Below are 25,853 nucleotides of genomic sequence, written 5' to 3'. Positions count from 1 at the left end.
TGCCTCGGGAGATGGAGGCAGACAGTCACAATGAGACACACTGTGAGGGATGAAACTAATGAAATGAGAAGAGGAAAAGAAAAGAGTCTGAAGAGTCTCAGGCTGACCCACATACAGTTGCTCTCGTAGTTGCACGCCGTCTGATTAACTTGACAAATCTGAATTCCCAAGTACTCACTTGGAATAAAATGCTGATAATTTGTTTAGTCAACCTCCTCCTGACCTGGTTTGACTCCCATTAGTTCTGCACCGTGTGAGCCGAGATCCTTTCATCTTCAGCTCCACCCCGCTGGCAGCTCAGAAGCTCCAAACAGGCAGGAAGGTGTTGGTTCTACTTAACCTGCACGCTTCATGCTCCTTCTCTGCCTGATCAGATGGTTCCTGCGCTCCCTGGGGAAACGAGATCCATCTCAGACGAGTTTCAGAGCTGTATACCTGGGACCTCTGCTGAACAAAAACAAATGTAGGTTATTCATTGTAAGCCTGGAACTCCGGAGTAATAAATGAGAACAAAACAGGTTTGTGTGGTTTCTTTTTACAAGCGTTTGTGTGTTTTTAAGCCAGCTCTGGGCTACCTGTAACATCATACACACAGGAGGGTGTAGACAAGCCAACAAGACGCCTAGAGGCTTGGCTCACATCCCCTCATGGTTTGGTTTCAAGGCCTGCAGCCCAGCTTATTGATTGGCACTACTATCATTACATTTCCTGTGGCTCGGTTCTTTCAGCAGAACTCCGACTGTAACACCAGCGAGCAGCTAAATCTGTTTCAGAGGTGATGCTTCAGAGCAAAGATGAGGCAGGAGGAGGAAGGATGCGCTTGAGATTCTGGAAAATGAGCTTCTCTGATACTGTTTTCCAAAAGGTGGAGTCTGTTTGGTAAGCTGCCTGGTGATATATTTTATATTAAGATCTGTGAACGTCTTTTTTCCACCTGCATAGTGTAACACATGTGTGGGATAGCCCTGTGTAATAGTGCAAGGAGTGTGACACAGCTGAGTCACAGCTGTTTTTCATATTCAACAGGACTCTGTCTCTCTGTGAGTTACTGCCATGTTCTCTCTACTTCACAATGAAAACTGATTTAAAATGTTATTTGTACACAGAAAAAAACAGTTTAAAAAGGTGTGTAATCAATCACACATTTGACATTATTACATTACATTTTCTGAAGCCGGAGGAAACTGTTTTTAAAAATGACATTCATTTTGTCATTCACATTCTCAGGGTCATGTTGCGTCACTTTCTCTGATTTATCTCTCATGGTTATCTTGGACAGTGAACCATAAACAAAATCTTTTTCTTTTTTTTTTTTTACCTCTGTAGGATTATGGATATTTTAAGGCAGCTTAAGGCAGAGAAATCTATATGTTTTCTTAATTACTTTTTAGACTCAATCACTTTCCGTCTTCTCCAATACAGGATGATGTTTACCGATTAAAGTATGGTCCCATTTAGAGTCAAATAAACAATAAATCAGTATTTGCTTAGGTTGTGACAACCCTGTGGATGACAAGTCATTACCACTGCCATCTATTAACCGGGATGAAGTCGTCATGTTTACCTCTCTGCCCTACAAATATGGCCTCTTCTGGATTCAGCGAACCAAGATGGCAACTGCCAAAATGTTAAAAAACAAGATTTCATAAATGTATAGGTTACCTAACCATAGCTTCATATAATTACTTCACATTTGATTCTGTTCTTGTATTTGATCTAACATGCATTAACCAAATTAATAATCTCAGTTTAAAGTTTTCCAAGTATCCAAAGGAGAAAAAAAAGCGTTAACATAAATAGAAAGTTTTGTTGCCTGAACCAACTAATTCATTCATTCAATACATTGAACACCAGCCTCTAACTTTTGTTATGTTTGGTGCAAAGGAAGAGATGTGAGCGGGGGACAAGGTATTGAAATCCAGTGAAAGCATTTTTATGTTGCAGGACTTCTTTGTTGTGACTGAGTGTGAAATGTGTTGTGATGTCTTGTTCAGTCTTCTGCATGAGGATTGGGAGGAAGTGATTACTCAGTGATTTATTAGACAACACTGACCTGTGCTTATTCCTCTGTGGGCTGAGCAAGTGATTTTCCCCATTATGTGAGAGCATGTCTACAACATCTGCAGCACCGAGCGCTTTTCAGCTGCCACTAATGTGTCAAAATGGACAAAGGGATGGCTGGGTTAATTTCTGCAGGAGAGGTTTTATGATGTTGAAACAAGCTGTCAGAGCGGGGAGGCAGATAATTAGGATGGGGGAGATTTGATGTCGCCTTTCAAATGAGGTAATGTCCCCTTTTGTTTTGAGAACTTTGCTTTCAAGCCCACATCCGGCCACAGCGTTTTTTGTTTGATTGAACGAGCAGAATCTCTTATTAACAGGCAGAATCGGTGGAGCAAACACTGAGCAAAGAAACACCCACAGCTCGGACAGGCAGCGCTCTGTCATAGAGAGCGAACAAAAGGGAGAGATATCGGCAGAGAGATCGAGAGGAGCGTTTGTACTTTGCCAGTTAGCGCATGAATGTGAGAAAAAAGAGGAAGAGAGAGAGGAAAACAGAGGGAAGAGGGAGGGCTGCCCTCAGCATCATCTGACAGGAGAGAGGCTGATCTCCACCAGCAGGTGTTGGAGGATAGAGAGTCTGAGTCAGACACACAGAGGGAGCGTTACAGAGAACGGTTGCAAGTTATTGAAGAGGAGAGACGGAGCTCTACAGCCAGGTAAGATCAGATACAGATGACGGAGAAACATATGAGACAGATACATTTAGAAAAAAGGGGCTCAAGTCAGTACAAGACAGACAGATAGGACAGAAAGCCTGACAAACAGAACGCAACATTTAGCTTTTCCTTTACTTCAAGCAGATTTCTAGACCCTGAACTTTCTCTCTGTAGCCTTCTTTCTCTCTCTGTGTTTCTCTCAGGAAGTGGTGGATTGGCATCTCCACTAAATGTGCATTAGCTGCTGTTCTTGATTAGATTAGCTCCTCTCTTCAAAGTGGACAAAGCTGAAGGGTTCATCGGCACTTGTCTCTTGTATCCAGTCTAGTATGCTGTGTGTGTGTTGTAGATGTCTGGTGAAGGATGCAGCCATGGAAGACATGCCACTTGAGAAAAAAAAAAGCTATGATTCAGATTATTATTATTTTTTGTTCTTTGGTATTTGGGAGTTTTATCCGAACTCGAGCCCCCAGCAAGATTTTAATCTACAATGCAATTGAAAAGCAAAACCTGGAGCTGCTCCAGTGAAGATGAAATGTGAAATATGATTCAAGTCCCATGGGGTGCTTTGAGCTTCACATTCAGTGAAGTTTCTTTTGACTGTTGCATGGAGGCGAGTATGGAGGGGGGAAAAAAAGTGCCAGAATGACTGCAAAGTTTGTGCTTGGCCAAATTCACTCTCTTTTCCATAGACTTTTTTTTAAGGGTGAAGCTAATACTAAAGTGCCTTAAACCTCCATTCTTGTATTGGCGACTACACTGGTTGCCCAAATACATCTTGTTGTATGCAAGCAAATTGGAAAATGTAGCTGTAGCTGGAAAAAATCCGCAATCAGTGTTTTTAACACCAATAACTTGAGTATATCTTTTGCATTGGTAGCCAAAGGAGGCTCTGTTTCTGCTGATAGTTATCAAGGTTTGGGAATGAAAATCACGATGGGAAAAATTCTATTGGAACATCTCTATGACGCAGAAGTCGGCCAACAGACGTTTTAACCAATGTATGCCAAAGGAATGATGGTGGCATTTTGTGTAAAATGAATGGTAAATGGTTACTGGATTTGAGCTTGTATAGCGCTTTTCTTGTCTTCAAACTACTCAAAGCGTTTTTTACACCACAGCGCAGGTCACACCTACACATTCACACACCGATGGCAGAGGCTGCTATGTAAAGTGTCCATCAGAATTAACTAATCCATTCATTCCCATTCACACACTGCTGATGCAGCAGAGGGAGCAATTTGGGGTTCAGTGTCTTGCCCAAGGACACTTCGACATGTGACTTCAGGAGCTGGGGATCAAACCCCTGACCATGAGAGACGACTACCACTAAGCCTAAACACAGACAGAATTTGGGAGGATAATATCTCTCACCAAATCACAAATCAATGTCTGTGTAAATGGTTGAGTTTGCAGGACAGGACAGAGCCTTTTGCATACTATCTGAAGTCATACATGGGTCAGCAATATGATGGCATTGTTTAATTCAGATAAATAAAGCAAAGTAAACATAGTGGCAGAGCTTCTTTGTGTTGTTATTGGTGCAACTCTGTGTAAAAACAGCTTCTCTCATTACCTTGGTCATTAGAAATTGGTAGCTGGATCATTAGGGCGCATTGTTAGCAGATATGTTGTGGTGCTTTGCATTTGTAATTTGCTTCTTGAATATTTAGGGAGTTAAAAAGCCATGGACAACACTTCTGATCTCTTTATTAGCAACATACCCCCAGGTCTTCTTGCTAAGCAGCAGTTGTTTGATAAAGCCTGTCCTAAAGCTCTAATAGACAAAGTTAGTCTGCCATTAATAGACAGAGTAATTCTACCATAGCAGCAGTCAGTCCACTGATACTCGACTCTTCCTGCTGTGCCTGTGGCTTTCTTTTGTTTGCCAGTGCATCTGTTGAGCTGGCACACAGGAGGCCGTCATGTTCGGCCAGTATTTAGCCCCGGGTCAACAGTATTTACTAGAACAATTGTAGATTTTTGCTGAGCCTCTGAGGCAAGCCTGTGGATTAACCCCATTATACATTGTTTTTTTTCGCCATTTAAATGATTTGTCTCTATAATTTGTCTTTGTATAAATGATGATTGTTTTCTTTGTATTTTGGTGGTGGAGGACATTGACACTGGAACTGAGCTTATCTTTGAACCACCTACAGTATCAAACATTGCAGTCAACACTTTAATATGTGCGAAGCATTGGATGGTACAAACTAGCTTACCAATGTCTTTAAATAAAAGTCTACATTCGTTTTGTCCAGCAGAACGCCAAGGATAGCATTTAATGACTAAGCCTGAGTCGTGACAATATTCAGTACATACCGCACGGCAGAATAAATCTGTTGCTGTTTTGTTTTTCTTGCATGCTGTGCAAAATTATCTTATAGGCCTACTATTTATATGCCTCTGAGTTATGTTTTCTGGCTGTCAGTTCTTGTCTCCATCCCAGTCTTGGAAATGTAATGTCTTGGGAATGCCTTGAGGGAATGTCTTACAATTTGGCAAACACATCTACTTAGAATCAGGGAAAAACTGATGTGAATTTGGTAGTCAAAGGCCAAAGTTCAAGCTCACTATGATCTCTCAAAAATATTTGACCATAACTTAAGATTGGATACGCTAATTAAGACAGCATTTCATGTTACAGCTGATGGGAAAAAATCCTAGATGTAAAAAAAAGTCAAAGATGAACTTAAGTTTGACACCACAATATTATAGTTAACATCCTTTTTTTTCCCATTTTCCCATCACATTCATGTAGAAGCAACATCTCAGGAACATCCAGAGAGAATCTCTTAAAATTAATGCACATGGATGCATGGGTAACAGTGAACTTTTTTCATACTGATTTAAAACATTTTAAATCTGGCAAATGTATATCCTAGAGAACAACAACATAGCAAATCAAAAGTTTAACTGTGCTTTATAAGCAAGTGACCATGATGTAAGTGGGATATTGCCCTTTGAGGTGTCCATAGTCAGGAATTAATGGACACCTTGTCTGGCATTATCCACTTACTCATACTGTAACTGACTGACCATGACCCCCAGCACTCCCTGACTGCACCAAAACGCTACAAAACCTTCCCACTCAGATTTAGGTTTTAAATTCAGTTTTTCAGAGCATTCAGTAATGTGCAGCTCATTTGTATTTATAGGTACTCCTCAGCCTGAGCCATGATTGGACTATATAAAGCTGGAATCGTTATCAGAGCTCATGACCCAGCATTCAGGGGGGGGGACACATGGGATTAATTGGCTGTTTTTTGTTTTGTTTCAGGATGCTTTGTGTCTGATTTAGAAACTTTTTTTCTGCCAGAAATAAACATATGAACATCTTTTTTTTTATATAAATGGGAGAAGGCTTAAAGGTGAAGACCGGATATTTTGGAGTTTGGCTCACTGGTGCACTGACGTAGTTCACCATTTGTCCTTGGCAGATTGTTTGCTTTGGTGCTTCATGTGAGCATTTGGAAATACTATTTTTGGTCTCTACAGGGGATTAGAAGTGGGATGAGAATCTGAAATATAATACAAAGTATATGTAAATTACAATGCATGATTGTAGAAGGCATGTTGGAATAACACTGCAGATTTATTTTCACCTCGGCTGGCCTTGGTGGATGGTCTGATAATGTATTTCCTCAGTATAATGTGAAGTATATGTATTATTCAGCAAAGAGTCAAAGATATGCTTTGACACTTTGGGCTCATCTTTTCTTTTCTTTTTAACTGCTCTTTCTCCTGAAAAACTACATATTACATTAAGATGACTCATGACTTTGGTAGTATCATTTCATTTAATGCCAACATTCATCATTGAGTGTGGGGTTAGGGTTTGTTTTTCAGGTGTTACATTTTTCAGTGATTCAGGAGATATGTGATGTTGCTAGGTGACACACATTTATACGACTGCAGACAAATAATTCCACTTCGAAGTGAAGAGAAAAATAGGATAGCAGTTTGAGCACAGTCCGTCTATCAGAGAGCTAGATGAGCTAGAAGTCAGAAAAGAAACAAATGTTTGTGGTGCACGCACACTCGGCCCAGGAAGGCAGATGATTAAACATCTTTGGTTTATATTGACATGAGCGATTTGTTCCTCTTAGCGGTGTTAAACACTAGGATTCACCCCTTCCCTTTTTTTCATTGGCTATTTTACATTAATGAGACTCATAGAAGTAACTCAGCTGTGTGAAGAAGGAACCTTTCACCTGGGGTCATATTAGGAACGCTCTGCAGTAGCCTCCTCTGTCATTGTTAAATCTGGATGGATATGTGCTGCTGGTTATAAACCTCCAGTGTGCCAATCATCACGTCGATATATGACACCCTGACCCGGCCACCTGGCTGCTGCTCCCAGGTCGGACCTGAGACTGGCTACAGGTCCAAAGCTCATTAGAACATACTGCAGTTTTTAGAGAGAGTGCCTAAACCCCCAGACCCCTTTCTCTCAGCTGAAAACCTATTAATGTGGGTATCAGGTAGCGTTGTTAATCTGTTCTGGTTTGAATCTTGACATTTGAGTACAAAGTTTTTCAATTCTTCATATTGTGTTTGACATATGTATAGCCACTGACCTCTACAGGTTGAGACCCGGCTTCTGCAATTGAATTGTTCTATTGGCTGATCTGTTTGGTGACATATGTGGTGCTAGATTTTGTCACCAAACCCTATAAAGGGTTAGGGTTGCTAAAGCAGACTGTTGGGAGTCAAGTGGATTGCGTGAGATGATTTAAACGGAAATCTAAGTGGCTTCCTGTGAAAAATGGCAATTGTTAAAATGCAAAAACATAGAGCCGTTTGTTGAAGCCATAACATTCAAATCTCCCAGTGGGCAGCATCTACCGATCAGAGAAGTCCCCCGTGCTCCCCTGCCCCTCCCTGATCTCAGCACTCAAACTAATGCGGCTTTTGACCTCGACTTCAAACCACATTTCTGTCCTCATTGCGGCGCCCGTGGATTTGATCTGCGGCATGTCATCCCCCCACTCTCGTGTTCAAACATTTCATGTCTCTCTTCTGCCGTCCTGTTCAATAAACACACAAAAACATTGCGCCACATTTGTCAAAAAGAGCTGTCTTATCATGACGGAACACTTGTTTTTTTTTGCATCAAAGAAACTAATTAAACAACACAGAAAACAAAACTACAAAGAGCAATGAAACACTAGGTAATAAAACTACAAATAACAGTCACAACAAGATCCTGGTTTGTAAATGTAATGAGAATGGTGATAATATTGAATTGGACATCTTAGCCTGACACAAACTTCATGCCCCCCCTGCATGAGGCTTATCCCTAGTTGGGCCACCCCAGTCTAAAAACTTTATACATGCCCCTGGTACATAAATTACATATCTAAACAAATAGTGCTTATTAAATAAGCATCACCATTCATGGCTTTAAGCTTAGTGATCGGATTATCATAATGACTGATTTACGCAGCATGGTGATCCAATGGGAACTGGTGATTTCAGAATGGCAGATAAATGTTGAAATTGCACAAAAGATTACAAAAAAAGTATACTGTATGAAACAGAAGAACTTGAATCAGGATTCTGTTCATCTTCCTAAACTAACAGTTTGACGGCTTTCATCCACACTTTGTAAATCCATTGGACTGTAATTTATCACTCAACACTTTGCATGTTTATAATATATTTACTGCACCAGTTTTTCTTAATGTCTTCTCAGAATCACTGATTATTTCTCCTTTAAATGAGACTTAATAAATCCATATCACATAGTATCATCATGTCATATGTCAGGATGCTGGTATTTGATAACGTGTAGTCTCTGTGTTCATCACAATATGCCAGTCTAAAATCTCTCTCTGAGTCAAACCTAGCATTTACCCTGCACCAGATATTTCTGTTATCTGTCTTGTAAATTAATTCAGAGCGGGTATAAACACACACACACACACACACACACACACACAGCGCAGAAAATGTATTCATCTTCTGTGATGAGAGCCACCAAGCATGCCAGCGGTAGTGAAAGTGGCAGGCTGTCAGGCAGCCGTCATCTTTCTGTCTGTGGCGTCTCCTAATCAAGATTGATTTGCACCTTTGTGCTTCTCCTTTCATTACGGATCACAAAGTCGCACATGGGAGGTTTTGGGTTCGCTGTCTACATGCTAAATAAAATCCAGAAGGTGACTTATATTTACTGTACAGAGGGTAAAACATGATGAAACAAATATAAGACTGAAAGGAGTCAGGGATATACACTCACTTATCAATCTGGTGTAGAAACCAGTGCAGATTTGGGTGTAGAAATCATTGTACGACAGGGTCCACGTGGGACATGGTGTGTGGACTGGGAGTTGAAGTGTGGCGGCTGGAAAAGATCGTCATTTAAATACCACGCAACTATATATATTCACGGTTCAGCTGTCCTCGCCCCCAGAGTTTACGGCATGGAGATACGTAATACGGCAAAAAAGAGAAACGAGATATGACCTGAGACACCATAACTGAAGTAAAGAGGAATAGCATTGTGTTGCTTGGCAGCCTGAAATGTAGGATTAAAGGGTGTCAGAAGAAATGCGCCTGCATGGAAATCTCAACAGTGTTGGTGTGGATAAGCAAACTCCACCAGAGTTTTTAATAATTAATTTAAACATCTGTGATATGTTACGTAAATAATCTAGGCTATAATATAATCACAACTTTATACTTTTAGTTTAAAAAACGTGGTCAGACCATACGATCGCTACAATATATCCTAGTGTTGCGGGTCTTAAAAGAATCAACTCCCGTGACCAGAGGAGGCCATTCGGACCCCAATTGAAATAATCCCAGATAGAGGAGCGAGTGGCTTCCTTCATCGGTTCAGCCTCAATATCAGGCACAAGTGGTACAGACGAACCTGCATTTTTGTCGGATAACGTCGGCTGCACAAACAGGCTCCGTGCTTGCAGTTAATGAGACTTAAAACCTAAAACGTGTTGCATCAAATGAATAAAGTGTTTGACCAAATGCTGTGTAACGTGCACTTCTCATCCGATTAGCCTACTTTCCAAACATAAGAATTTAACATTTACATATAAGAAGGTCCTGACTCCGTCTTACAGCCCCCAGATGTCTTTATGTGGTCTACTGTGCGCAATAAGGCATGTGGCACATCAGTGTATTGATTATTTAAATATCCGGACATAACGATTAGTTATGATCTAATGTTGATGTTATGTATTCTTATTTCAGAGGCTAAACGTTGTATTTAGTGACCTTTTCAAGTAACTGTTTTTAGTTTTTCTGTTTTAATTTGTCTCAACATTTTCTGCAGTGATATTCCTGTGCGCATAAACATGTAGGCTTAATTACTGAAAGCAGCCTCTCTGATCGTTAAAGTAATTCGATTAAAACAACATTAATTCATCAAATATAACACACAACTAAAGAAATCACCTGACAGCTCGCGCTGCTCAACATTATTTAAAAAGAATTGTAGCCTACGGAGATCGTTGAAGATGGAGCGTTATATAAAATACATTTTAGATGACATATCTTATCTTACAGTAAATCTGTGAACCTCTATCTATCACTGTTATAGTATGATCTAATTACTCTCTGACACAGACAGATTCACTGCACTGCAAGTACACACTGAGTTGAAAACGTGCGTACACAAACTGAGACCTGGCGTGGGATTTGAGCGTACACCCATTTTTCTCTTGTACGTACGTTTGATAAGTGAGGACCACTGTTACCATGGGACATTTCATCCTTTGAATTAGAATAAGAACTGTGTCCGCCACTGTCTACACGGATCTGTTTATGATGTTGATGTCTATAATAATAAGAATAACTTTATTTATATAAAAACATAGGTTTACAAAGTGCTTTGACATACAAGCAACAGCAGCATTACAACAAAGCAAGATACTGGCTGTTGCTTAGTGGTAGAGCAGGATTATTTCCCCTAAATCTGACAAAGAAAAGTGAGAAGCATCAAAACAGTATTTGAAATTCTTTATTTTTATATTTAGCCTATTTGTTTGTCTTCACAGAGAACATGTTTTTTTGTTTAGTTTTGCCTTCAATGAAAATACAGTGCATAGATGGGTTTTTTCCTTCTTTATCATCTATGCATTGTATTTCCACAAAGGTCTATTTCAGCAATGGCCAGATTGCTGAAATGTAGTGATGCAAGATTTCTATTGAAAAATGATGAGGGCTCCCATTATTATAGTTTTTAGTTTAGACAGATTCAAACAAGACCATGTAAAAGGTCAAACAAGGCGCCACCTCAGTCTACAGGGGGCAGACGCATGATTGATCAAACCCAGTCAGTCTGTTCCTTTGGGCGGATTTTAGAGACAGGAAACCAACTTTTACATCATATTTTCCCTGTGCTTTTGTAGCTTTATATGTAAGACGTAACATGGTTCATTCTACAGAAGCATGCCGCTTCTGAGAAGCTGAGGAAGCTGTGCTAAAGATCAGACAGCTTTATTCTGTCTTTTCTGGGATTCAACAGGGATCAGAGGCAACAAAGAACATCAGTGTATCTGTTATGTTACAAATAGATTTCCTGACTTCAACTCCAGGTCAGCAGGCTGTCATAAGGCAAGTGCAGCTCTGTTTACTCAGACTTGTAGATTCCCTGCAGGTTTTGTACATACAAGGCATTTCAATCTGTAATATCTGGTAATGGACTGTGTGCAGAAAAAAGGGCTCCTGTAAATGATTGAATCTCTATGCCTCTAAACCTTCAACACTCTACGATGTTGGCGAGGACAGAAAATGGAGGGAATATGTGAGTGTACCAGCATGTTGTTATTCAAAACATGACTAATACAGCAGATTGGTCGGTGGCCCTTAGCTTAAAAATGTTGTTACGACCCCTAAATTAATGACTCCTTTTACAGGGAGTCGAACAAAAATCAACCAGTCAGGTTAAATAATTTCAAGAAAAAGGTTTATTTTCACAATCCGAAATTGTTAACAACATTAATAATTGACCAAGAAACAACAAAACTATAAGCTGGAAGTCTAGTTTACAAAACAAAACAAAAAGCAAAGGTCAGTCACCCAAGCCAGCCCACGCAGGGCCGTCGGACCGGGCATTCGCCCTCTACCACAAGCCACAGGATCACTGAAATCACTGAACCAAAGCCGCGAGAAAGGGATAAACCCTCTACGAGATTACTCAGCCAACATTAACACAGAATAGACATTTTGTTGTGACTCTCAGGAGCCAAGGAGAGAATAAGAGAGAGCCTGGCCGTTTCTGCCTCCTTATCTGCACCGTCCTCAATTACCCCCAACCATACACCCCTGAGGGAGAGACAAAAGCAATCAGTCAACAGGTTACAAACAGTTACATATTACAACCAGCAGAGGGGGACAAAACAACATACAACGTAACAAACATGAAGATTAACGTGTCACTCTAGTGTCAGTTTTGGCATTTACAGAGTGCTGCTTGTTTGATGTGACTTCACCTCCTATTAGAATAGAAATGAATGAGAGAAACGTTGGCAGGAAATAGCTGTGGCCCTCCAGCTGCCATGGAATATATTGTTGTGATTCAGCTGGCTAGTTAGCTATAGTGTTCTTACCTGCGGAAGAAGCTACAGAAGCCGTTCTTCTTAGCCTCTGACTCCCTGACGTTGTCATGCTCGCTGGCGTTGATCTGATCCTCACCAGAATCATTGGTCAATCTTTCACACCCAGCGACCGCACAGACCTGACGAGCTTGTCGAAGCGAGTTGACAGATAAAAGAGAAGAGAAGTCATTGTCCTCTATGTCTTCCAACTCTACAGGACTCCATCTCGAGTCTTTACAAATGTAACTTTGTGTGATTTAAAAAAAAGGTAACTTCTCTTTGACACAGGATTCCCTGGTCTCACAAAGGAAAGTTCTGTTCTGTCCTTATCCTCCAACCCAAATTGACTTTTGGGACTTCAGTGATGGACGTCAACGCCACATCAAAAAAAGAAGCTTGAGGACAGAGGACAATAACTGTGTTTCAGTGGTACCAAAGCTTGATTTTACAACACAGTAGGACACTGTCCAATCTGCTATGTTGGATGGCTTGGTATAGTGAAAATAGGCTTATTGTGCACTTCTCCACCAATTCTCACTCCATTCTCAGCGAATAGTCAGATGTGCCATTGTTCTGAGTCTGTCTTTTTTTGCTCTGCAGCAGCGTTTAGAAATGCCCTCTGCTGCAGGTTGGGGAACAGGTTGCATGCACAGACGGGCTGCCAGTTCTAGCGGCTGAGCGTCGTGTGAGACAAAGTGTGAAGTAATATGCTGTGAGCAGAATCCTGGTCGAGCTGGTAATTCACTCCAATCACAGAGAGAGAGAGAGAAACAGGAGGGGAGTGAGAGTGGTGAGGGGGACAGATAAAGCGAGAGAGAGGCGGGGGCAGCGGGTTAAGAGATGAAAGAGAGTTCTTTTCTTCCCCTGCTCTGTATCAAGTGTCACTTTGTTCTACATTTCGACATGCCCCTCTTCCTCTGAGCAGTCTTCCTGATGTCTGTTCTTGACTATCTGGCCTCTGATCCTTATTGCCCTTCAACCTTAAAAAAAAGAATCAGCGTTATTGGTCAGGTATGCTTACACACATGAAGACAACCTTGATGCTGTTAAGCCAAAAGAAATGCAGCTAAGATCTATACAAAGGGCACTAAGTTTGTAGGAAATATTTCAGGACAGCAATAATGGCAACCCTCACATTCTAGTGAGAGTGCAATGATCCTCTCTGAATGGATGAGTCAGTTGTGTTGTAGACATTTTCCTGTGGTCATGTTGCTTAAATAAGAAACTTCGCTTCAGGCCAGTCGTAACCTGTCTCTCCCCTCTCTCTCTCTCTCTCTCTCTCCCCTCTCTATCTCTCCCCTCCCACCCCTCCCCTCCATCCTCTCTGACTCACAGGAAACAAGATGGAAGGATTCCTCGCATCTCTGATGAAGTAGAGCCCTCACTCGAACACTCCCACCATCCGTTTCCTCTTTCTAAGGTAACACGAGTCTTTGACCTGTTGCCTTTCTCTTTCTCCGGTCAGGTCTCTCTGGTATCTGACACAGAGAGGGAGAGTGCTACAAATCTGATCTGACGGATGTGAAACTGATAACATGGCTTGAATCAAAAACTGATGAATGAATTTTTCACACAGTCAGGCATTTTCAAAGCAGACATTTTGAAGTATAATAAAAAATGTTCCAGAGTCCCTATTATAATCAAATCCTCATACAAACACTGAAACAGGCTTTTTCTGGCTGTAATTGATCCTCTTTAATAAAACAGTTTTCTGATGTACACAACACAACAAAACCCACTGTCCTCCGTATTTGCAAAAACATATTCTTATATTTACATTACTACATTTATTTATATTTACCAAAAGTTGAAATGAAGATTCATTCAGTACAGCAAATCAAGCAGGCAACGGAAAGGCTGCAGCAAGCAAAATCTGCACCATTATGAGATTGAGCTGCTGGCCCTGATAAACAAGAGCCTATTTCAGTTTGGCAGTTTAATCTGTGCCTTAATTTGTACTGTAAACTGCCTTTAAACTACACATCTTTTATTCTAAATAAAAAGCATGCTATGAGCTTTCTTTGCTTTTGGCAGGTTTACAAAATGAAGAATAGCATTGGGGTAAACGCTGGTACAGTTGTTGCTGCTTGGGTGAAATGCATCCTTGTTCATCTAGTTACTGCTAGAAATTCTCCACAAGCAGGATTACCCATCAACACTGATTGCACTAATGCACAAAACGTGATCAAAGTTAATGTTGACCGATAAACCTAAGGATATACTTTACTATGAAGAAAAGCCCAAATGTCTGCTGCCAATGACACTTTTTCTAATTAGGGCCTGTGTCCACTGACACCGTTTCTTGCCCTGGCAACGCTCACAACCTCAGTTTCAGAATGCTGCTCTCTGGTGTTTATTGTATTGTTAGGTTTGGAAAGTGAACCTTCACTTCCCTCTGTAATGACCATTAGGTGTGTTTTTAGATAGCTCTGTGTGCTTAAAAATTGCTTTTATTCAAGGAAATATCAGCAGGAAATGATAAACGATAAATAAAATAAAAACAATGTTAGGGAATCGTGTCCTGGAATCAGCAGCAACTCTAGACCTGGAAACTCCAAGATGACTTAACAGTAGTTTCTTCTCCGCCATTGTTGTTTACAAAGCTAATATCAGAGGTCCCGCCCCTTCTTGATTTTAATTGGTCAGTGAGGGAGAAGTGACATTCACGAGCATGGCCCTGTTCCAAAGGTTGAACTGTTTTCAACTGAGAGCGCTCTGAGGACAGCGACGAAAAACAGCTGACACTGAGAACGTTTTTACACTCAGGACGCTGAGTGCTGATTGGTTTTGAGTTGAAAGTGGGCGCTGCCAGCTCAAAACAAGCCTGGACACAGGCCCTTAAGAATAATGCAGACATTAATGTATATCAGTTATGTCTAGTGACCTATATGATAAGTTATTAAAATGATTGGTCAGTAGATATTCTGTACTTTTCTTATGATAACCAATCCAAGACCAAAACAAACTATGAAGTTTAATTAAAAATATTCCCTTGCTAGCTAAAGCCTTATGTGCATTATGTTATTTCTCTGTTCCTTGGACCTAAATTATTTTCACATCAGTGTCACAACACACCGTTGATAGAACTACACATGAATGAATATGTTAAAGTGTAAGGCTGTGTAGGTCCTAAATCCCACATACACTATCATAACTATAAATCCAATTTCCCTGCAGGGATAAATAAAGGACTCTATGGCTCTATCTAAATACTCACTCACTGGATAATTGGTGACCAAAAATGGCACCAAATAAATTATTATTTTTTCCCAATTTGAGTGTGCCGAATGCTAAAAACGACTGTGCACCACTGTTTTAACGTGAGGGAAAGAATTCAGCTCGACATTATTAAAGGAAATTTCAGAAAAAGGGTATTTAAGTAAGAACTGGGCCACCTTTAAGGAATTAAGAAAGTGCGACAGATTGCTGGTTTTGGTCTTTCATGGGTTTAGTCGGCAGATAGTAACATTTAAAGCAGTACGTCTGATGAGTATTTGGCATCTGTGATAGCTCGAGTCCAGGACTGAGAGTTATTTTCATCACTGAAATAGTGTTACGTCCACTCCCACCCTCGTTGCATCTGTGCATTTTAATTCCCTCCTGGTTTCCTCCCTCTTTTTAGCTCCTCATATCCTTCAGCTGCAACACCCAAGTGAAAGGTGCCTCTAAATCCCCCCCAACCCCGCAGGCTGCTGCTGTGCCTGACAGAAGGGTCTATGCCCTCTGTCAGCGGCATTCTGTGACAAATATAGATCTGCAGCAGTTGTTTCTCTCTGGTACATACATACCATAGGAGACACATTGGTGTTATTTTTGTAACACATGCAGTGGAAATACAATTTGCAAGGGATTCATTATAAGCAGGTGTATGTGACACAGCACAGAGTAGACTTGCAGGCTTGTGTTTGGTAAATGTTAGACTTCAGTATTGAATGTTGTAAGAGATTTATATCAAGTTTCATGTTGCAGGTGTCAGAATGGCTTGTGTATGTCTGCAGGGAGACACTGTAACTGCTGATATTTTGAACACAATTGTTTTTTTAAAGTCAGGAGCCAAAACAAAACGGAAACTATTTACAGTTTTATTGCTGAATAAATGGCCAGTGGTTGAGCTTTAAAGCCCCTTCAGTAATTCAGCCAAAGAATAGACCTGATCCAGGGCTCAAGGCACATTTACATCAGGGAAATGCAGAGAATACATCAAATGGTCTATGTTATAGTCATTATACTGTCTTTGAAGTGTTGAAAAGTGCTGCTATGGTCTTTTCATTGGAAATACCATTTCTACTAATGTTGGCCTTAAAGTTGAAGATTCATTTTTGCACATTTTTGGATCTTAAGTTATCGAAGCAATCTCTTGAGTGTGTTGTATAAATGGTATCAGAGCTGATGGACTGAGGGTTTAAAACATTGTGATCGCTCAGTTAAATTACAAAGCCACTTATTCATCCACACATGCTTTAAGGATCCATACATGTGATAGAAACCACAATGAGTCTTACATTCAGTGTGTCTAAAAAGGGAACTCCACCAATTTCACGGTCCTTGGAAGCATTACGGCATGTGAGCAGAAAGTTGTATGGAGCTTTTTGTGGATCAGGAAATCATATATATTTATATATCTCCTAAGGTATGTCATTTGGCTGAAGACTACAAGTTGGTTCCAAGTGGCAATTTCCTTTTTTTTGAGTCATCAGTTTATATTTTATGGAGGATAACAGTTATTCATAAGGCAGGCTCATTGAAGATGTTTGTCAGGAGGTTTAAGGCCCGCCTCAGCTTCAGCTCTTTGTCGGTTAGGTTGACCGAAGGTTTAAGACAGCAATTCCAATATGGCCACCAATGGGCTTCAATTTTATTCTTCAGAAGCCAGAGAATGATGTCACTAAGACTACGACCATGTGCTATACAGTCTATGGTTGGTACAAAAAAATTGAAATGATCTGGTATCCAAACTACCTCAGGAAGGAAATTGCAACTGTTTCACAATGTGAATTCATTTAAATGGACATGAATTGCATGTATGAATATGTGTTTCAGTGTCTAGATGCTATTATTGTTAACTGTTAATACGTTTATATTTGTGCTGTTTCTGTTTTTGTATTGCTGCAGGGCACCCCTGGAAAATAGACCTCAGTCTCAGTGGGTCCTCCCTGCTAAAATAAAAGATAAATAAAAAATAAAAATAATTTCATTGTGTGCTGTTAGAGAGGCGCAAGCTCGGATTTCCAAAAAAAAGAGCACTTGAAGCAAAATAATTCTCTGATCCAGAAGCATCAATTTATATCATTTTGAGAATTAAAGCATTAACATACTTTATTGATGGTGCACTTCTTCACTAATCAGAAAACCAGCTCCCCTCATCTTCTACATCAGCAATAGATAATTATGGATTGAGCTGCTTTGAGCTCAAAGCACAAGGTTTATACTTTCTTAAGTCCTTGATACGGGGATAATAGACAATGCATTACACATAGTAATGCTTGGTCGATCTCAAAATACAAGTTATATCCTATGTTTTATAGAGAAACAGCTGCTTGCTGCTCTTTTCTCAAAGGAGAGAGTCTTCGATGCACCTCCGAATCCAGAAAACTCAGCAGCAGGTTTGTAGACCTTAACCCCTCGAGCAATCAACCAGCTCATCTGAGACAGTAAAGAGGTGAAGGGAGCCATCTGCAAGAGCTCCATTTGTGCCCCCCCAGCCCCCAGTGACCACAGGAAGGTCAGGCTCCTCTCTCTGGAGCCAGACCTAATGAATGGACCCGGGCGGATTTTCTTTGGCTGAAATGATAGGCTTCTGTGCCCATTGATTGGGTCTCTTTGAAGATTAGTTTTCCATTTTACTGTATTGCCTTTGAGGATGCAGCTAACCCCAGAGAGCATAAATGGAGCAACAGGGAGTGAGTAGGCGTGTGGATGTTGCTTTGAAAGCAAATCATTGACAATTTGTCCACGGAAATTCAAACGCAGCTCTGGTCGTGAGGAGTTAAGAAAGTGCTGAAGTCAAATATTTACTATTCAGCTCATCAGGAGCTGAAGAGTAAAGCTCTAAAGTTATTTCTGTGGAGAAAGTTCTGGACTCTTCGGGCAATAGGTTTTAATTGTTTTATACATATTCATTCACATGCTGTATTTTAAAGTTAATCATTTGGCCATTCAGCCAAGAAAGTCCTTCAGTCCATGAATCAGTCAGCCACTCTCACTTGTGCACTCTTACTAAGGCTCATAAATACACACAAGCAAACACACTAACACACAAACACACTGTAACTGCTGGTAACCAACTCAGTGTGATTTGTACGTCGCAGCCCCTCATGCATTAAAAAGGGGTAGTATATTCACTGAAGTGGCTCCCTATTGTCTCAGAGGTTAAGGAGATGAAACATGAGCAGCTTAAAATTCTAAACACAAAGACACTTCCAAGTTAATCCTATAAATAGGAATAAATGTTTGCATATCGATGCGGAAGGTTTGAACGGGCAATGGATGCAGGAAAACAATCTGTCAAGAGCAAAGGAGTGGGAGTGGGACACAATCCTGAATACATGATCCATCATCGAAGGATTATGACGCTTTTTTAAGTATATCTGTAAGTGTGAATTCAGTCTGAAATGTTGCACCCATTGACCCAATGACTGATGATTTCAAAGTAAAGGGGTGTGATAACTGAAGGCTCTACCATTAATATTACTCTTGGAGATATCAGGGTACCACAAGGAGGGAAATCTTCTCGAGCAGGGGTTCTCAACTGGTGGGTCAGGACCAAAAACTGGGTATTTAGTGGGTCGCAATGTGTGCCTGGAAGAAAAAAATGCCGTCAAAAAGTAAATGAAGAGCTTTTTAAGAAGTTTGATTCATTCAGTTTTTTTTGTTCTATCATGCTTTGTACTGACTGACATCCAAACTTCACAATTCTTTTGAAAAAAAAAAAAAAAAATCGAAGAAATTGACTTTTCATGAAGGAGAAGTTGGTGGGTCTTGAGGCTCGACTGGTTGAGGACCACTGCTCTAGAGGGTTAGTAAGGCTCTATAACTTCTTTATGTTTTGATTGTGCCTGAGCATTAAGAGTTTTAAAAGAGAAAGTTAAAGGAGAAAAGTTGAAACTCAATTTCTATGTCTCCAGTCTAAACTCTTGACCAGGACACGAGAAAGCAAGTTTTTACCTCGAGGCTGGAGCTAATAGATATGCCCCACAATAAAGGCCCAATGAGTTTAAACATTGTCAGACACTAGTCGATGGGTTCTGAGATCCCTTTCATGTGATTTTTCAGTGTATATTGTTCCATTAGATCCCACCACATACTTTAGTCACTCAAAGCCAAGATGGAAAATTCAACAGCAGGTTGACTTTTCAGACTGATAGAGCTTAATGACACTAAGAGCTTAACAATCCGAATGCTTTATTACTAAAACAAAGACATGTCTATCAGGAAGGTATGACTTTAGTATTCAGCCCTCGTCTATGAATGTTCTCAAATCCAAGTTTGGCATTCACCTTAAGCCGGTCTAGACATGACTGAAGAGATCACTGATAATGAATAGTAACCTCACAATTAGACTGTGATTAAATAGCAGTTGTTCTCAATCCTGGTTCTTTGTCTCTACCCTTTGTCTCATGCAGACACACAGTCCATTTCTGGGTCTGCATGGGAAGCATCAGGCTTAATCAACTCTGATTTTGAACCCCTCCACGGCAATATTAGACACTCAAAAGAAACTGCCAGTAATAACCTTAAAGACTTGCCGTTAAATTGGCCAAACAATATAGCACCTATTCAAAGAAATCTGGGTTTAGGTCCTGTGTGAAACCAAAGCTACATTTCGTTTTTTTAGTTTTCACCTTGTAAATTATGTTTTTGTGCCTGAACCTTAAAAAAAAAAATTTGAAATAAACGACTTTTGGTGCTTACCTATTGGATAACCTCAGATGAGAATATGTCGTCCATTCTGGTGCAGTATAACCCATGCATTGTCATCCCAGGTGGTCAAATACAGGTGCTTTTATTCGTTGTTTTCTTTGAGTTTTAACATTTGGCTAACAACACAGACAGATGGGAATTAAAGCTAAATGGGTAAGTAAAGGGAAAATTGTCATCGGACGGGTTAAAAAATAACTCAATGTTGACCATTGGTTACACACAGGATCCAAACTCTTGTCTCCTGTGCTTCTGGTGGCAGATATTTGGCTTAAATGAGAAGTGGATGGCTGGTACCACTTGTGACAGCCCTACTTGAAATTACCTCCACTCCTCCCATGTTAAATCTTTTTATTAAAACTATTTAACCACCTTGCCTGCTGGGAACTTCCCATCAATCTTTCTCTTAGGTAATCAATGCACACGGTTGGCTGACTGAGTTTATCTTAAATTGTGAAATGAAAAACGTTTAACATATTTGGGGAGAATCTCTCCACCAGAAAGCTTTCAGTAGTGCATATTTTTTCTTTAAGAAGTAGGTCAGTGTTTGTTGATACCTGATGTTGGCCCGATGGAGAGAGCAGCGCAGAAAAGACTGCTTTCCCAGAATGACAGCTCCCTTTCCAGCCCACATCTCTTTATCTCCTCCTTCCCTCCTCTGTCTTCCTCTATCTATGTTATGTAAATTTTCTCATGTCATACCAGGGCTTAACCGTGCACAGATGATTTCGGAGGTGCGAAGGTTGGCTTGCATGCAGGGAACTGGGCTGCTTGCCTGTCGCACAAATCTCCCTTGGTGGAAGTGATAACACAAGGAGCCTTTCACATTGTTGCTTCCTCACAGAGGGCATGCATGCTGTGAAAAGTGCCTGATGTATTACTATGCTGAGTTCCCAGAGTACTCCACTTGTTTCTTTACTGTTGACATTCAATTATGATGGCTACTCAAACCTGACTGTCGGAGTACTGTGAAGGAGGGGGAGGGGAATATAAGCAGTAATTGCAGCACCAAAGAAATCTAGGCAAACAGCATGAAGAAAGAAAGGCCAAGAAATAAAAATGAAATTCTCATGTTGTATGGGCTAACTTACAAGTAGTGGCTGCAGTCATAGATATGCATTATCACAAACCAATTACAACAAACACAACATGCCCAGTCCAAACCAATGGAGCAATAGTTATTGGACGTTTTTTCCTATCTTTGCCATCCTCTGTGACAAAATGTTCCGCTTCATGTTACACAGGTCCTTAAAACAGAGAAAAACAGGAACGTCATAAACCCTATGTTACTTCACATTCTAATACATTCTGTTTCATACTTTGCAAACCGCATGTCTATACCTTGCTCATCTAGCATGTTATAAATTTATTCTCTCCAATTCCAAGGCCATGGTTCACTGCTGGAAAACAGTGGATTGCTCTATCTGGGTTTGGAGTGAGTCCTTGCCCCAAGTGAAGGAGTTTAAGTATCTCGGGGTCGTGTTCACGATTGAGGGTAGGATGGACCGTGAGATTGACAAACGGATTGTCTCGGTGTCAGCAGTTATGCAGGCGTTGTGCCGGACCATTGGGGTGAAGAGGGAGCTGAGCCTGAAGGCAAAGCTCTCGATTTACTGGTCGATCTTCATTCCAACCCTCATCTATGGTCATAAAGAATGAGATCACAGATTCAAAAAGCCGAAATGTGCTTCCTCCGGTGTGTGGCTGTGCTCAGCCTTAGAGATGGGGTGAGGAGCTCGGAGTAGGGCAGCTGCTTCTTCACATCGAAGGGAGCTAGTTGAGGTGGTTTGGACTTGGATCTGATTAGGATTCCTTCCTGGACGCCTCCCTTTGGAGGTTTGCCGGGCATGACCAACAGGGTAGACCCAGAGTTCGCTGGAGGGATTATATATCCCGTCTAGCCTGGGAACACCTCGGAATCCCCCCTCACCTTGGTGAGAGGGAAGTCTGGGTTGACTAACTGCCCCTAGTGCCACCGCGACCTGACCTTGGATAAGCGCAAGAAATGGATGGATGGATGGATGGATGTTGCCATTAGCCACGGACAGTAGATATCATGTCAACAGAGGAATACAAATACACATCCTGTAATCCACATGCATACACTTTGCAAACAATGGAAAACGCAAAATCCAGTTAAATTGACATGTCTTTTTTTTTGGTTTCTCCTAACGTCTTTGCTGGCTTGGCTGCACCTCTGTTAGTAAAGTAAAGCACATGGTCTAAGAGGTGGAGGCGTAACAGCACTGTGTGTGCTTTACAACAGTGCAGTTGCACTCGGAGACCTTCGGTGAGCGATTAAGTGCCCCAAAGTGATTTTATAAATAGTGTTGCTTTAATTTCCTGCTGAGTCACCTGACTTTCAAACACGCTGGAAACTGTCAGACTTGGAGTAGTGGAGCGACTAAAGTGATTAATCTTGCTGCAGATTTTTTTTTTTACATTGAAGCTAGTTAGTAGCCTGTTGAGTCTCATGCAGACACTTAAAGATAGCATGTGCATCTGAATAAGTCCCAGAGGAGTGTGACAAAGCGTCTCTAATTGAAGGCTGGGGAATGAAATCAGGCTGGAAGGGTTGCAGAGGTCATCCAGGGTGAGCCTGCAGCCCCTTAATTTCCTCCCACAGCAGCGGTTGTGTTACTCCTATATGCTACTCAGCATTGATTTTGAACATATTCCAGCATGCAAAGTGTATGAGAGCTTGGACAGAAATAGAAGCATGAAAGCTCGTAACCAGCTCTTTGAATCTATAAGAGCACTGCCGGGATTATAAACCTACTTTTCAACAAAACACACGGAGCTGACTTTGACATAAACTGTAAAATATGTGGACATTGCTTTTCAGGATAAAGATTGGTGACTGTGTGGTAAAAAGTATAGGGAAGTGTTTCGTCTTTTCTGTTTCAGATTTGATTGAGTAATATGAGACTGGAGAAAATAGGAAAAGTAGCCTCTGCATATTGAACAAAAAAGAGAACTGTGCAGTTCTCCCATACGTGTGTGTGTGTGTGTGTGTGTGTGTGTGTGTGTGTGTGTGTGTGTGTGTGTGTGTGTGTGTGTGTGTGTGTGTGTGTGTGTGTGTGTGGTGTGTGTGTGTGTGTGTGTGTGTGTGTGTGTGTGTGCGTACTGTATGTGTGTGTGTCAAAAAGAGAAGATAGCAGTTCCGAGCATACAGGGAGGGGATATTATATTGTTCCACCCCCTCCGACCACTTCCTTTTGAACAGCTGTGTGTGTGTGTGTGTGTGTGTGTGTGTGTGTGTGTGTGTGTGTGTGTGTGTGTGTGTGTGCATGTGCTCTGTCACAGGGTGGGGGACATGAAAAAAAAAAGGAAGGAAATGAAATCCTCACATTACAGCACATGCTCACACGCTGATGTATGGATTCTGATAGGCAGGCCATCAAGCTTCAGCCTCTCAGTTAAGCGCCTGAGCGACAGTGTCTGTCAATCTCGCTGTCTCTCCTCGTGGCTTAGTGAAATCAACACCCAGCGCTACCGTCAGCTCACCCGCATCAGTGCTTGTGGAATAATGACTGAGATCAGGGTGGCCAAGAGCACCTTATTGGACGGGCTCCTCAGCAGTCCCCACAGTAAGCCTTTTCTCAGGAGACGATGTCTCAGTGATGTGAGTATTTCTTTCACTCGCTGGCAGTGAGAGCTTCTTCTCACTCCTGTTATTGTTGCTTGTTTAGTTCTCAATGTGGCTTAGAGACAGATTTATACTTGTTTGGTGCTGCAGAAAAGGAGATATTGGATTTTTGTTCAATGTACAGAAGGATAGCAACATGCTTCACTGCCTGGGCTTCGGATCTGATCTGCGCAGAGGCAGAATCAGCTGTGTTTGTTTATCTTTTCTTTTTCCTTGATAACTTGAAATGTATTATGTTTAAGTACTTTTCATCCTTCTTATCTGCACAGTCATGTCAGTTTTCAAGAGAGCACATTTTAAGAGGCACTGACCGCATGGTTTGTGTAATAATCAAGCACACATCATAGGATTGAAAGGCAGTCGTGAGAAAGTCATTACACTAAAGCAAGGCTTCACCACCAACCTAAATAAAATAAAAACATGTCGATAAAAGCCTCGCCGTCATGATGGTGAAATAAGGTCTGAATAAAATCTTTAGACAACTTTCACTTCCGCTATAGATCGCGAGGGCAGTTTGATTGTATTCTCTGCTGCACTAAAAACAATAATAATGTATAACATAAGAGCAAATTAAAGCTAACAGATGGACATGGATGACTTTATGGTGGCAAATAGAAGGCTATCTGAAGACTTAGTTAAGCTTCTTCTACATCTGTAGAGAAATAATGATAAAGCTAGTGTTTGGACATGCACATTCTGATGGTGACTAATAACAGTTGAAATAAAAAAAAATACTCTTCAGACAACTTCAATTGCAAAAGTTTTATCATAGTCTTCATTTGACAGTACTGTTTATACTCCATATCGATAACGTTAAGTCAAGTCATCTATTTTAAAAAGAATTGACCACATTTGTTTTACATCAATCAATATAAACAACACACTGTAGGATTAAAAGGCAGAAAACTACAAGTATTACTAACTGAAAAAAACATGAAGGATGAAAAACAGCTAGTGTGTGAGCCGGCACGTTTACACAATGACGGGTACTCGCAGACAATATAAAGAGAGAGAGAGACAGAGAGAGAGAGAGAGAGAGAGAGAGAGAGAGAGAGAGATATATATATATATATATATATATATATATATATATATATATGAAGGAGGCTGATGTCAGCTATTGGTTATTCTTTCACAATTCAGTGCCAACAACTGGAAATACTCCTTCACCTTCTGCATTAAACATCAGCATCAACAGCTTTGGTTCACGCACCTCCACAGCCCAGGTGTGTGGATCCCAACCTTTCTCAGTCTGCGTGGTTGATTATGTGCTCAGCGTGAGGCCATGTTTGTTGATGTTTGTTTTGCAGTCGGGAGAGCAGTCCCTCTCTCTGAATATCATATGGCACTGTTTGTTTTTCACATGCCACAACAGACCGAGGCTGCACCTTGGGCTTTACTAGGTCGGGGTCAGCGGAGAGGAGTGCGTTTTATGGCTGGTAATATATAGGTGTGTTTAGACATGTGTGTTTAAGTAAAGGAGGGAATGTTTATATGCACAGGTAAGCTTTCTCGTTATGAGGCTTTGTGTGTGTGTGCGTGTGTGTGTGTTTCGAGCCCGGCAGTAAATATAAGCTGTCATGCGGAAACATCAGCTTGGCACTTCAGTCCACTTGTGTTACATGGTGAGCAGAGGTCTCGCCCCCACAACAAGCAGTGCCGTCGCGGCGGCTGAGATCCTCTCCAGCTTGGGTTTGGAGCCGATTCAAATCCTGGACATGGCCTCTTGCAGATGCAGACATGCGTGCCTGATGCTCTTTTCTTCTATCTTCACCTGTTACAGTGCCTCGGTTAATTAGAAAACACACTTAATTGTGCTCTGTGGCAATGCGTGGTCGAGGTGTAATTATAAATCCAGTAACTGGTTGAAGCGTCCTTGTCTAATGAGAAGCACAGGTATCAGAACACCACTGCACCACTGACATGAATCTAAGTATTCAGAGGATCAAGTTCAGCTTATTTATTATTCCTGCCATGCACACACTCTTTATCAGGGGATTTCTTGAT

The 25,853-nt window shown here is 41.0% G+C and overlaps 1 protein-coding gene across 10 annotated transcripts in view; it reads left to right on the top strand.

Annotated features, from left to right (window-relative positions):
- The window catches only part of rap1gapb (RAP1 GTPase activating protein b), a 139,408-nt gene that overhangs the window by 75,077 nt on the left and 38,478 nt on the right, over positions 1 to 25,853 (top strand). For 2 of the 10 annotated variants that reach the window (XM_065955110.1, XM_065955108.1), the window contains one exon: positions 13,616 to 13,700. The exons of 1 other annotated variant lie outside the window; for it this stretch is intronic. Coding sequence is in view for 7 of the 9 variants with exons in the window: in XM_065955108.1 (XP_065811180.1) it covers positions 13,616 to 13,700 (85 nt within the window). In the remaining 2 variants the exon portion in view is untranslated. Of the gene's footprint in view, positions 1 to 2,571; positions 2,721 to 13,615; positions 13,701 to 21,489; positions 23,823 to 25,853 lie in introns of those variants that run through there. 7 more of the 10 variants (XM_065955111.1, XM_065955103.1, XM_065955102.1 and 4 more) reach the window with 7 other exon arrangements.

This window comes from Labrus bergylta, chromosome 5 (genome assembly GCF_963930695.1).
Source record: "Labrus bergylta chromosome 5, fLabBer1.1, whole genome shotgun sequence".
Lineage (NCBI taxonomy): Eukaryota > Metazoa > Chordata > Actinopteri > Labriformes > Labridae > Labrus > Labrus bergylta.
This window is presented reverse-complemented; position numbering and strand designations above follow the sequence as displayed.